Genomic DNA, 13,099 nt, shown 5'->3' on the forward strand with positions numbered 1-13,099 from the left:
GTAGGTTTCAGTCAAAGCTGTAACTCTCCCACTCAGGAACATTCACTGTCTTCTTGGTAAGCAACTCCAGGTTTAGATTTGGCCTTGTGTTTTAGGTTATTGTTCTACTGAAAGGTGAATTAATCTCCCAATGTCGGGTGGAAAGCAGAATTTCCCAGGTTTTCCTTTAGGATTTTGCCTGTGCTTAGCTCCATTTGATGTATTATTTTTTATCTTGAAACTCCCCAGTTCTTATGATTACAAGCATATTGATAACATGATGCAGCCACTGCTATGCTTGAAAATATGGAGAGTGGTAATCAGTAATTTGTTGTATTGGATTTGCCCCAAACATAAGACGTTGAATTCAGGACAAATAGTTAATTGCTTTTCCAAATTTTTGCCATATTACTTTAGTGCCTGGTGGCAAACAGGATGCATGTTTTGGAATATTTTTATTCTGCACATTTCCATCTTTTCACTCTGTCAATTAGGTTAGTATTGTGGAGTAACTACAATGTTGTTGATCCATCATCAGTTTTCTCCTATCAGTGACATTCATCAAGAAATCCCTTAGCGGTTTCCTTCCTTTCCAGAAACTGTGTGGGGTACAGAGATGAGGTAGTCTTTCAAAAAATTGCACACAGAGTGAGTCCATGCAACTTATTATGTGACTTGTTAAGCAAATGTTTACTCAATGTATTTAGGCTTGCCATAACAAAGGGGTTGAATGCTTATTGACTCAATACATTTCAGCTTTTCATTTTTTTACTCATTTGTAAAAATGTTGAAAAACATAATTCCACTTTGACATTATGGGGTATTGTGTGTAGGCCAGTGACAAAAAAAAGTAAAGGGGTGTGAATACTTTCTGAAGGCACTGCAGTGACATGATCTACAGTAAGCCTGTCTGAGATGGTGCATGAGCATGAATGAGATGCAAATTAAGAGTTTCATTCCAAAATGCTATATATCCATTTTCAGAAATGTTGGTAAATTAGCTTTATTTGTTTAAAGAAATTATGAAAGAGATTGGTGTGTTATTTCACTATCTAATCATTTCAAAGGGTTGTTCAATGAAAGACATGTATTTGTTTAAATATATAACTTCAGGAATATTAGCGTTTTGCAAAAAAACACATTTTGTAAAACCCATGAATTATAAATCTGAGAACAGTAATATTTTACATACATGAAGGTACCCATAAGCAATAATTTCTGATGAAAAACACAAATGTGAAAAATGTATGGATATAACGTTTTGCTAATAAACTCTTCAAATATTGAACAGGATATATTTGTATTTATTATGGACGTGTATGTATAGTGCGTGTGTTGTCATGTGTATGTATGAATATGTCTGTGTAGTACTGTGCGCCTCCCATAGTCTGTTCTGGACTTGGGGACTGTGAAGAGACCTCTGGTGGCCTGTCTTGTGGGATATGCATGGGTGTCTGAGCTGTGTGCTAGTCATTTAAACAGACAGCTCAGTGCTTTCAACATGTCAATACTTCTCACAAATACAAGTAGTGATGAAGTCAATCTCTCCTCCACTTTCAGCCAGGAGAGATTGACATGCATATTATTAATGTTTGCTCTCTGTCTACATCCAAAGGCCAGCCGTGCTGCCCTGTTCTGAGCCAATTGCAATTTTCCTGTCACTCTTTGTGGCACCTGACCACACGACTGAACAGTAGTCCAGGTGCGACAAAACTAGAGCCTGTAGGACGTGCCTTGTTGATAGTTCTGTTAAGGTAGCGCGGCGCTTTATTATGGACAGACTTCTCCCCATCTTAGTTACTATTGTATCAATATTTTTTGACCATGACAGTTTAGAATCCAGGGTTACTCCAAGCAGTTTATTCACCTCAACTTGCTCAATTTCCACATTATTAATTACACGATTTAGTTGAGGGTTAGGGTTTAGTGAATGATTTGTCCCAAATACAATGCTTTTAGTTTTTGAAATATTTAGGACTAACTTATTCCTTGCCACCCATTCTGAAATAAACTGTAGCTCTGTGTTAAGTGTTGCAGTCATTTCAGTTGCTGTAGTAATTGACGTGTATAGAGTTGAGTCATCTGCATACATAGACACACCGGCTTTACTCAAAGCCAGTGGCATGTCGTTAGTAAAAATTGAAAAAAGTAAGGGACCTAGACAGCTGCCCTGGAGAATTCCTGATTCTACCTGGATTATGTTGGAGAGGCTTCCATTAAAGAACACCCTCTGTTCTGTTAGACAGGTAACTCTTTATCCACAATATAGCAGGGGGTGTAAAGCCATAACACATATGTTTTTCCAGCAGCAGACTATGATTGATAATGTCAAAAGTCGCACTGAAGTCTAACAAAACCGCCCCCAAAATATTTTTAGCATCAATTTCTCTCAGCCAATTATCAGTAATTTGTGTAAGTGCTGTGCTTGTTGAATGTCCTTCCCTATAAGCATGCTTGTTACGCTGGTATAAAGGTTTTGGAGACAGGTGCAGGAATACATCATCTGGGTTTTTAATACACCCAAAACAAACATGGGTGCATGTTTATTAGTAACTGGGATAAGCAATTTCATAAATGTGTCAAGTGCAACGTCTGTTTGCTCCTCATTACACACCATGGACCAACAAATATTCTTTACATCAACAACATAGGAATCCCTACAAAACTTATTGTATTACCTCTTATACACTATATTAGGCCCAGCCTTTGACACATTGTTTTTCCTAGATATGGCCACTATATTGTGATCACTACTTCCAATGGATCTAGATACTGCTTTCAAGCATATTTATGCAGCATTAGTAAAGACGTGATCAATAAATGTTGATGATTTCATTTCTGTGCTGTTTGTACCTACCCTGGTAGGTTGACTGATAACCTGAACCAGGTTGCAGGCACTGGTTACAGTTTGAAGCTTTTTCTTTAGTGGGCAGCTTGATGAAAGCCAGTCAATATTTAAATCATCCAGAAAATATACTCTCTGTTGATATCACATACATTATCAAACATATCACACATGTTATCCAGATACTGACTGTTAGCACTTGGTGGTCTATAACAGCTTCCCACCGGAATGGGCATCAGGTGAGGCAGATGAACCTGTAGCCATATGATATGAATGTGTGTCTTGGCGGAGCAGTGTGTCAACAAGACAATCTATGTGTCAACAAAGTACATCATCGATGTGTCATCAACGCAATCAATGTTGTCATAATCACCCATGCAGTTACAATGTGTGTTTGTGAGACAGCTGGGCCCAGCTACACAGACAACCAATGGAATATCCCAGCACCTTTTATTAAATCATGTTTTAATATACTGTAACATTACCAATCATTATCAAGTCCAATTAACATAAAAGAAAACATGCATTACCACTGAGAGAAAATTCTATGACTACACATTTTCTTTCCCTATCCACCCACCTATTTTTCAAAGGACTCCATATTCTAGAGAGGCAGAGAGATGAGCCAGTAAAGGTCAGCAGCTCATTTGAAGTCTTCAGCTCCGTGAAATCAGGAGCACTTAGAGCCCAGCCTGGTGTTAATGGAGCATCATGGGAGCAGCTATCCGTCCGCCTCTGATCCAGTCATTAACCCTGATTAATGACACCCCCCCCCCCCCCCCCCCCCCCCCCCCACCCCCCACACACACAAAGACACACACCATCGGCAATCCGTGCCCATCTCCCAAACTCAGCATGCTCTTTCTAATAAAGCTGATATTGTGGTGTCCCAGTCAGCCTCAGTAATGTATGCAAAGGTCATGAGGAGGAGACAGGATGGGGCAGTGGTGGGAGAGAGGTTGACGGGTTCTTTGTATTTTCACTACTAGCCTTTTCAATCAGTGATACGACATAAAACAAATGTAATCACCCATGTCATTGCACTAGCGTAATTGAATGACGTCCTGGTGTAAGATTCCAGCTGGTTGATAAGTTGTAAAATAGTTGCAATAGCTTTTGACTAGGCTATATAAACATTTGGCAAAAAAAAAAAAAAAAAAGTCAATAATGATTGTCACATACACCAGATAGATGCAATGAAATGTGTTGTTTTACAGGTTCAGCCATAGTAGTACAGCACACCTGTAGCAAATTAGGGTTAAGTGCCTTGCTCAAGGGCACATCGGCAGATTTTCCACCATGTCGGCTCAGATAGTTGAACCAGCAACCCTTTGGTTCTAGCCCAACACTCTAACCACTAGGCTACCAGCCACCCTTCAAGACTAGACTGTGGAGTGTGTGAATGTAAAGGTCTAGTTTAAAGACTTGCTTGTCTGAGCATGAAAGGGCTGTATGAAAGTGTGGTTGTGACCCGGTTCTTCCTACTTCTGTCTGGCTGGCAGTGACAGATGCATCCGGAGCCGGGTTCTGCCCTGCAGCACTGACGGAAATGGGACAGCAGAGGGAGGACAGAGAACCAGAGCATGAGAGGAAGCAGTGGCACAGCCCGTCCAGGGCCAGGCAGGGGACGCCAGCCAAGGGTACGACACTGTGAAACACACCAGCCAGGGTCACAAGCACCAGTGACTTCCAGACAGAAAGACACATAAGAATAACTCACAACTGAACCTGTGAGTTTAGCAAGAGCTTTTTTTCTTCCCTTTTTTGATTGCCCTTTTGTATCTGCCAAGGGCATGCATGTCTGTATGTAGCCTCGCTACTTTTATAGCCTCGCTACTGTATATAGCCTGTCTTTTTACTGTTGTTTTATTTCCTTACCTACCTATTGTTCACCTAATACCTTTTTTGCACTATTGGTTAGAGCCTGTAAGTAAGCATTTCACTGTAAGGTCTACCTACACCTGTTGTATTCGGTGCACGTGACAAATAAACTTTGATTTGATTTGATCTCCATACGTTGGTATTACCTTAAGGATACAGCTGTTTAGATGGAGAGCATTCAAGAACCTGTTGACCTTAAAACCACTGTAATTATACATCATTTTGTACTGTGCCCATCACTGACTCCAACACTGGGTGTCTCTGTGTCACATCATACACAGTACCACAGCATGAGGGTAAAGGTAATCTCGGTTAACACGGAACTAAAATCTGTCGTAATTTGGTCAGATGTGTTTACGTAGTCTGTCCACAAGAGATTTGGATAAAGCCAACTACAATGGTGACTATTTTGTTGCAAGGGTACATGGGGAAAAGGAGATTAGGTCTGAAATAGTACTGAAAGTGGCTGAGTAATTCTAAAGCCTCTCATAGAGGACACTGGAGTGTGTCCTCTTGAAAATAAGAGTCCTGAGGTAGGGGTTAACTTGAGACCACGTAGCCAATCACAGTGTGAGGACCAGACTTCAATTCAACTTCAATTAGAGTAGGCAGCAGACAGACAGCAGCACATCCCTACACCAAGAAATAATAACGTTGAGCTCAAATTGGAAAAAGGAAACGACCTTAAGGTGCTGTGTGTATGTACTGTGATATTGAGAATGCATGTGACGTGTACAAGCCATGGAGCAGGGGATACATTATTGGTATTCCTATAATGACTCCCTAACCATCCTTCTGCAAAAACTTATCTGCCTGCATGGACACACACAAATGCACAGATGTGGAAACACAGGCAGGAGTATAGACACCATCTGCATGCACACACATAGACAATGACACAGGGACACACATACATGAACCTCATCACCCCCACCCACAAGCCATCTTTTCAACAGCCTGATACATTTCACTTTCAGATGCACTCAATGCAAACGGGTCAATCAATAAATCCAATCTATTTTATGTCCTTTTTATATCAGCAGTTGTCACAAAGTGCTTTACCGATACCCAGCCTCAGACCCCAAAGAACAAACAATGCAGATGTAGAAGCACAGTGGCTTGGAAAAACTCCTTAGAAGGCAGGAACCTAGGAAGAAACCTAGAGAGGAACCAGGCACCGAGGGGTGGCCAGTCCTCTTCTGGCTGTTATGGGTGGAGATTTAAGAGGCCATTAAGGCCTGTTTCAAGACGATGGTCCCACAGGATAATAACACTCATTTATTTACCTGTACATGTCAATCATATAAGCTCAATGCTTTCTCTTCCTCTTCATATTCATAGTTGAAAGCAATCAAAGTCAGTGGGGAGACTTCTGCCTCTGTTGAGATGATGCCAGAGGGTACTTCTAAAATAACTGCACCCTGTGTGAGTTCAAGATAGTCAAACTCCGGAAACTTGTGACTGTGTAAACCCCTTCAGCCTTCATGGAGCTGTGGCACAAAGTAGGTCTGATTTAATGACATCTTAACTCACTCTGGGTGAAGAGGATGTTGATCTTGAGAATGTCTTAGCAAAGTAACACCAAGGACAACATGAAAATGTTTCTTTACCTAACTGTAAAGAAGGCGTAGAGCAGGTATTCCCAAACCCCCAGGGGTACGCGCAATGCCATCGGAGGTACGCCAAATAAAAACGTGATTCATATTTCCTCAGCCACAGTGTGTTATATGTGCAAAAGTAATATCTCACAACTCGATGAAACCTTCACTCTTTCGCAGACATTTAGAAACAAAACATGCCAATTTGAAAAATAAGTCACTGGAGTTTTTTGAGCGAGAATTATGATGACTTTCGAGTAGTAAGCCATGTATAAAAGCCACAGATAATGTACCATTAATAAGAAGGGACTAGAAGCGTCTTATATGGTGAGCTACCGAGTAGCTAGGACAGGCAAGCCCCATACTATTGTGGAAGACTTCATTCTTCCTGCTGCCACGGATATGGCTGGGACAATGCTGGGGGAAAAGGCCAAAAAAACTATACAGACAATGCCTCCATCAAACAACACTGTTTCACGACGCATCAGTGACATGGCAGGAGTTGTTTTGAAACAATTAATGGCGCAAAAGCCATGACAGGGAGACATAGTGGAGTGGTAACGTGCGTGCAAGCAGTTGCTCCCGACGCCACTTGGGTACACTGCAGCATCCACCGAGAGGCTCTTGCTGCCAAGGAAATGCCTGACAGCTTGAAAGACGTTTTGGACACTACAGTGAAAAAATGGTTAACTTTGTTAAAGCAAGGCCCCTGAACTCTTGTGTATTTTCTGCACTATGCAATGATATGGGCAGTGACCATGTAACACTTTTACAACATACAGAAGTGCGCTGGTTATCAAGGGAGAAAGTATTGACATGTTTTTTTAAATTGAGAGACGAGCTTAAAGTTTTCTTTACTGACCATAATTTTCACTTGTCTGGCCGCTTGCATGATGACGAGTTTCTCACACGACTGGCCCATCTGGGTGATGTTTTTTCTCGCCTGAATGATCAGAATCTAGGATTTCAGGGAGTCTCCGCAACTATATTCAATGTGCGGGACAGAATTGAGGCTATGATTAAGAAGTTGGAGCTCTTCTCTGTCTGCATTAACAAAGACAACACACAGGTCTTTCCATCGTATGATTTTTTTGTGTGCAAATTAACTCAAGCTTACAATGTCAAATGTGATATAGCGAAGCACCTGAGTGAGTTGTGTGCACAATTACGCAGGTACTTTCCTGAAACGGATTACACAAACAACTGGATTCGTTATGTCTTTCATGCCCTGCCTCCAGTTCACTTACCGATATCTGAACAAGAGAAATTGCAATAAGCTATTCTGTGAAAATTGAATTTAATCAGAAGCCACTGCCAGTTTTATGGATTGGGCTGCGCTCAGAGTATCCTGCTATGGCAAATCGCACTGTTAAGACACTGATGCCCTTTGCAACCACATACCTATGTGAGAGTGGATTCTCGGGCCATCACTAGCATGAAAACTAAATACAGGCACAGACTGTGTGTGGAAAATGATTTAAGCCTGAGACTTTCTCCAATACAACCCAACATTGCAGAGTTATGTGCATCCTTTCAAGCACACCCTTCTCATTAATCTGTGGTGAGTTATTCACAATTTTCGATTAACAAATAAGGTTTTATATGTGAGATGGTTAAATAATGAGCAAAATTATTGATTATTATTATATTACTATTTGTGCCTTGGTCCTATAAGAGCTCATTGTCACTTCCCACAAGCCGGGCTGTGACAAAAACACACACTCATTCTTATGTTTAATAAATGTATCGTTTAGTGTGTGTGTGGCAGGCTTACAATTATGGCAAAAAACAACAATTGAGAGTGCGCTGACTCTGGTGCTAGAAGGGGTATGCAGCTGGAGGTTGAATGCTTGAAGGGGTAAGGGACTATAAAAAGTTTGGGGACCATTGGTCTAGAGCACAGAAAATCCATGTAGTAAAAGACCAGAAAATGGCCATTGACACACCACAGGGAAAGCTCTGATAGGCCCTTGTGACAAAGCCAAGCCAGTCCAGAGTAGATAATGTAATATGCTGTAATCACATTACAACTACATCCTGCAATTTACTGACGCATGGCGACATTGGTTAAATGGGTAGCTCAACTTGAAGGTAGTCTTAATGATGCTAGGTGCTAATTGTGTTCTTTCTTTCCTGTTAAACATTTTTCGGGGTATTTTGCCCACTTTTTCTCCCCAATTTCATGATATCCAATTACGATATCCAATTCTTGTCTCATCACCTCAACTCCCCAACGGGCTCGGGAGAGGCAAAGGTCAAGTCAAGCGTCCTCCGAAACATGACCCTCCAAACCGCACTTCTTTACACCCGCCCGCTTAACCCAGAAGCCAGCCGCAGCAATGTGCCAGAGGAAACACCGTTCAACTGACGACTGAAGTTAGCCTGCAGGCGCCCGGCTCACCACAAGGAGTCGGTAGTGATGCCTCATGCCTCAAGCAGTGCCTTAGACCGCTGCGCCACTCGTGAGGCCCCGTTTGGAGAAATCCGCAATACTTGTATATCACTCACATATTTTGCGATAAAACTTAAAGTATTTTAGGCTACATGGAAATAACATGAAGTAGCACATTTAACATGGTACATCAAAATAGGCTTTCCAGCTCTTTCCGAAACATGGGAAAGGTACCAACACTTCTGTGTAGATGAAGTTGATCTCTATACTGGATGTTATAATTAATCACATCCATTGATCATGCAATGGGGTCTCTCTGAGTTCAGGTTCTGGCTGTTTCAATGGTTTCCCAGAGCATCTGGGTCCAGTGCTCCAGCTACCCTCAATATTGAGTGACTGACATGTATGACTAGAGAATGTGTAACAGGCATAAACAAGTTTTAATGAACTATTCAATAAAAGTGCCTCACTAAACAAATCCACTATATCTAGATCTATATATTTCTGAAGGGGAGTAGGCCCAATTGTGTTACAAATCACAGGTTTTTTTATGTTCAGTCCTGGCCATGGAGACATGTAATAACTGTTCAACAGCAGGGAGTGTCCACTGAAAAGGCCTTTTATCAGAAATTATAGGCCCAACATGGATTTAATTAATCAATATGACTGGCGCAATTACAGACCTAATCCATCAATACAACGACTGTGATAATGTGTCTGCAGTAGAATGATTCCCTGACAGAGTGGAGAGAAATAACAGTGCACTATTTAAAACCTTTTCAACAAGGCTGGTAGCCTAGCGGTTAGGAACGTTGGGCCAGTAACCGAAATGTCACTATTTAGAATCCATGAGCCGACTAGGTGAAAAATATGTCGAAGTGCCCTTGAGCAAGGCACTTAACCCTGATTGCTCCTGTAAGTCGCCCTGGATAAGAGCGTCTGCTAAATGACTAAAATGTTATTGTAACCAAAGTGGATGGGGATGGATTGGTGTTACAATCTCACCAGTACTGTAGGCCTCAACCAGTTTGATTGTGCTCTGTGACCTGAGGAGGACTTTGCATTGACTAGCTAAGAACAGTGGCTTTGCAGTGAGCCTTGTAGTTTCAAGCATGACTGAGGACAACTACAGACCAGGGATGATCATGTTTGTGTTTGGGTTGTTACTGTGGTTTGCTGGCACCAGCTTGGCTTGCTATCGCTGAGCCACAACAAAGACCATCTGCACTGCCAGCTCATGCTCTCAAAAATACTATATTTGCATACAGAACCAAGAACTATACATTTCACACATCCCCCAGCCTCAACCTCTCTCCAGTGTGTGCTTTTACAGGGGGCACTGCTGCTGTAGTTGCAGGCATCCAAGGGAGACAAGAGCTTTTAAGGGACTTTTTGGCACTTGAATAACTATTGGAGTGAGGAACTGTGGGCCAGCTCCATGCTTTCAAATCATCATGGTGGCTGACTCAATGAGCAAGGAGCTGTCCACCAACTGGTGGCACTGAAATGGCTGTTTTGACATAGGTAGACGTGATGAGAGATCTAAGGAAAGTCATAGTACAAATAGTATGATCTCTGTGAATAGAATTCTTGCAATGACTCCCTCAGGTTATAGGCTCTCTGGACAGGCGAGGCTACACATTACATCTGCACAGTGACGGCTCACATGGCCACTGGACAGAGCAACACTGGAGTGATGCCATGAGTCAATTTATTGCTTTAATTAAGCAATTCATTGAGATCCACAGATTCAATAAAATGTGGATGTGATTTTGATAACTGACTAAGAGAGGGACCGAGGAAATGTTATGTTTTAAAGTTGATCAGCTATGTGAACCGTAGTCACTTAGCAACCAGCAGGTACTCTACCTTGCACCTTAGAGACTGCTGCCCTATGTACATAGTCAATGAACACTGGTCATTTTAATAATGTTAACATACTGTTTTACCCATTTTATATGTATATACTGTATTCTAGTCATGGATCCTCCTATATAACTACTGCTGTACACACCTTTTCTATTCATATAATATCCATACAGTCTTTACACACCATTATATATATAGGACTATATTTTTACTCTGGACACTGACATTGTTCATTCTGATATTTCTTAATTTCTTTCTTTTTACTTTTTGTATTATGTGTGTATTGTTTTGTATTGCTATGCATTACTGCACTTTTGGAGCTAGAAGCATCTAGCTGCACCTGCGATAACATCTGCAAATCTGTGTATGCGACAAAAACTTTGATTTGAATTTACACATATTTTACATTTGTGCGCATTTTGTACGCATTTTATATACTTGTTGGTGTTCTTTGACTGTAGGTAAAGCGATACATTCCAAGTAACACTCACCTTATAATGTCATCGTTGTGACCCAGGTAAAACTTCTGAGTGTGTTCTCTGGTATTGTAAACCACGCCGACTCCAGCCACGAAATAGACCACTTCTTTCCCAGCGGTGTAGTACAGGTTGTTTCGGCATTGATGCCCTCTGTACCCGTAGATCCATTCTAATCTCAATTGGCAACGCGGAGCAGTCCGATCCGCCATTATATTTGACAACTTGTTTGTTTTGTGAATTATTCCACTCTAAAGTAGGCTACACGACAACACGGACCGCAGACATGCATATGCAAAGTTCATGGAAAACTCACTGATAAAATTAGAAAAATCCTAACAGATGACATTTTCCTGTAGTCTAGGCTATCGATTTTAAAATGAATTCCCGCATTCTACAGCAGATGTGCACATTGCGTTTTGAAGAAACACCAGCAAGGACACGACACCACACACCTCAGATCTATTCATAATTTTTGCTTTTAAAAACTGTGTTGCCTGAATGGTTACTATGTTAGGCTACTCTTAGAGACTGCGAATTAATGCATTATTTTCATCATCATAAAAATAAAAAAAATCACTCTTACCATTATGTCTTACTAAAGTTAATTTACTCCACATTAAATGCTATTTTATATGTATTTAAAATGGGTTCCTTTTCAAATGACAACGAAAACAGAAGAACTGGCCAAATAAACAAACAGCAAATGAACACAACTGCTAGAGGATTCGGCTGCTGCTGAAATATAATCCGGACACTAATCCTCAACTGTAACACCAGCCATAGTTACTACGGTTTTATACAATTCCCAAGACAATAACTAACAACTAAACATTTTTATCAAACAAACACGTAGAAAAATAGGGCGAACATGCAATCTGTCTGTCGTCAATTGACAAATCTGGTTGAAGTAAATCCAAGAGTCGAAGTATTGTGAGGAATTACGGATTTTCACTGCAAATCACTCCGACAAGGTGCAAACTGTCTGACAGCCACAGCTGGTTCGCCGCTGTCAGAGTGAAGGCGCCCCAAAATGCTATTTATATGATAACTTCCGTGCAGAGGCAAACAATCTATGGGTTTCAAAACACAGTCGCTCACTGCGCGACTCCGTCGCATCTCCCGCATCTCAAATGGATTGATGAAAATAGGGATTCCGGGCGGCAAGCGACAGAAGCCTATTACTCATATGGGCGAATGACAGGCGATGCCTATGATAAACCGGGGTGGAAAACTGAGCAGAGGTCTAGTACTGTGTTATTCATTCCGTATTAATATTAATGTAGTAACGTAATGGAGACTTTCCCCATCAAGTATTTAGCGTAATATTTTTCAGAACAGCCCCTCTCTATTTTCGAAATGCTATTACCACGTCGCTCTGCGAGCCACCCCTGCCCTGCCGCCGACGTTAAGCGGCCAGCTGCACGGGTTTATGGGTATTGATGTATTTATGTCTGTGGCATCCCCTCTCTCATTGGTCCAAAACATTGAAAACTACAACTACCAGTCAGCAGTGCTAAAGCGCTATCCAAGGTCCTGAAGACCTAAAGAAACAACAATACATCGGTTAGCTATGAAAACAGAATGGCAGCTCTACGATCAGCAATAATTGAGTAAATTCATATGATAGAAATTTACTTTGATTTAATCATGAACATTTTAGGCCCTAATTAAAATAAAGGCATTACACTGAATAGGAACTGACTGAATCAAATAACAACTGATACATGTTTTTTTGTAACAAGTTGGATAGTAGATGATATTGGAGTTCAATCGCGAATAGGAAACTAAATTGGATGTAATAATTTAGCTTGAATAATATTAATATCAGGATTTATCAAATTGGAGAGAGTTGAACCAAAGGGAGTTCTCAACACACATGTGATACTTCAGATCATAGACAGATGCATTCTAGAACGGAATATCTATTGGATCCATGGCTCTCAAAACTGAACACCAGTAGCCTATGCTATATTTCTGTAAAAGGTTTAACAACCATAACCCCTTACTTATTATTCATATGCCCCTCTTTGACTGGGGCAGCAGGTAGCCTTGTGGT

The 13,099-nt window shown here is 41.1% G+C and overlaps 1 protein-coding gene across 1 annotated transcript in view; it reads right to left on the bottom strand.

Moving 5' to 3' along the window:
- LOC120045650 (echinoderm microtubule-associated protein-like 6) overlaps positions 1–11,252 on the bottom strand; it is an 84,503-nt gene extending 73,251 nt beyond the window's left edge. The window contains exon 1 of the mRNA XM_038990568.1: positions 11,056–11,252. Within this exon, the coding sequence (XP_038846496.1) occupies positions 11,056–11,252 (197 nt within the window). The remainder of the gene's footprint in view (positions 1–11,055) is intronic.
- Positions 11,253–13,099: the final 1,847 nt, after the last annotated feature.

The sequence above is a fragment of the Salvelinus namaycush genome, chromosome 4 (genome assembly GCF_016432855.1).
Source record: "Salvelinus namaycush isolate Seneca chromosome 4, SaNama_1.0, whole genome shotgun sequence".
NCBI lineage: Eukaryota > Metazoa > Chordata > Actinopteri > Salmoniformes > Salmonidae > Salvelinus > Salvelinus namaycush.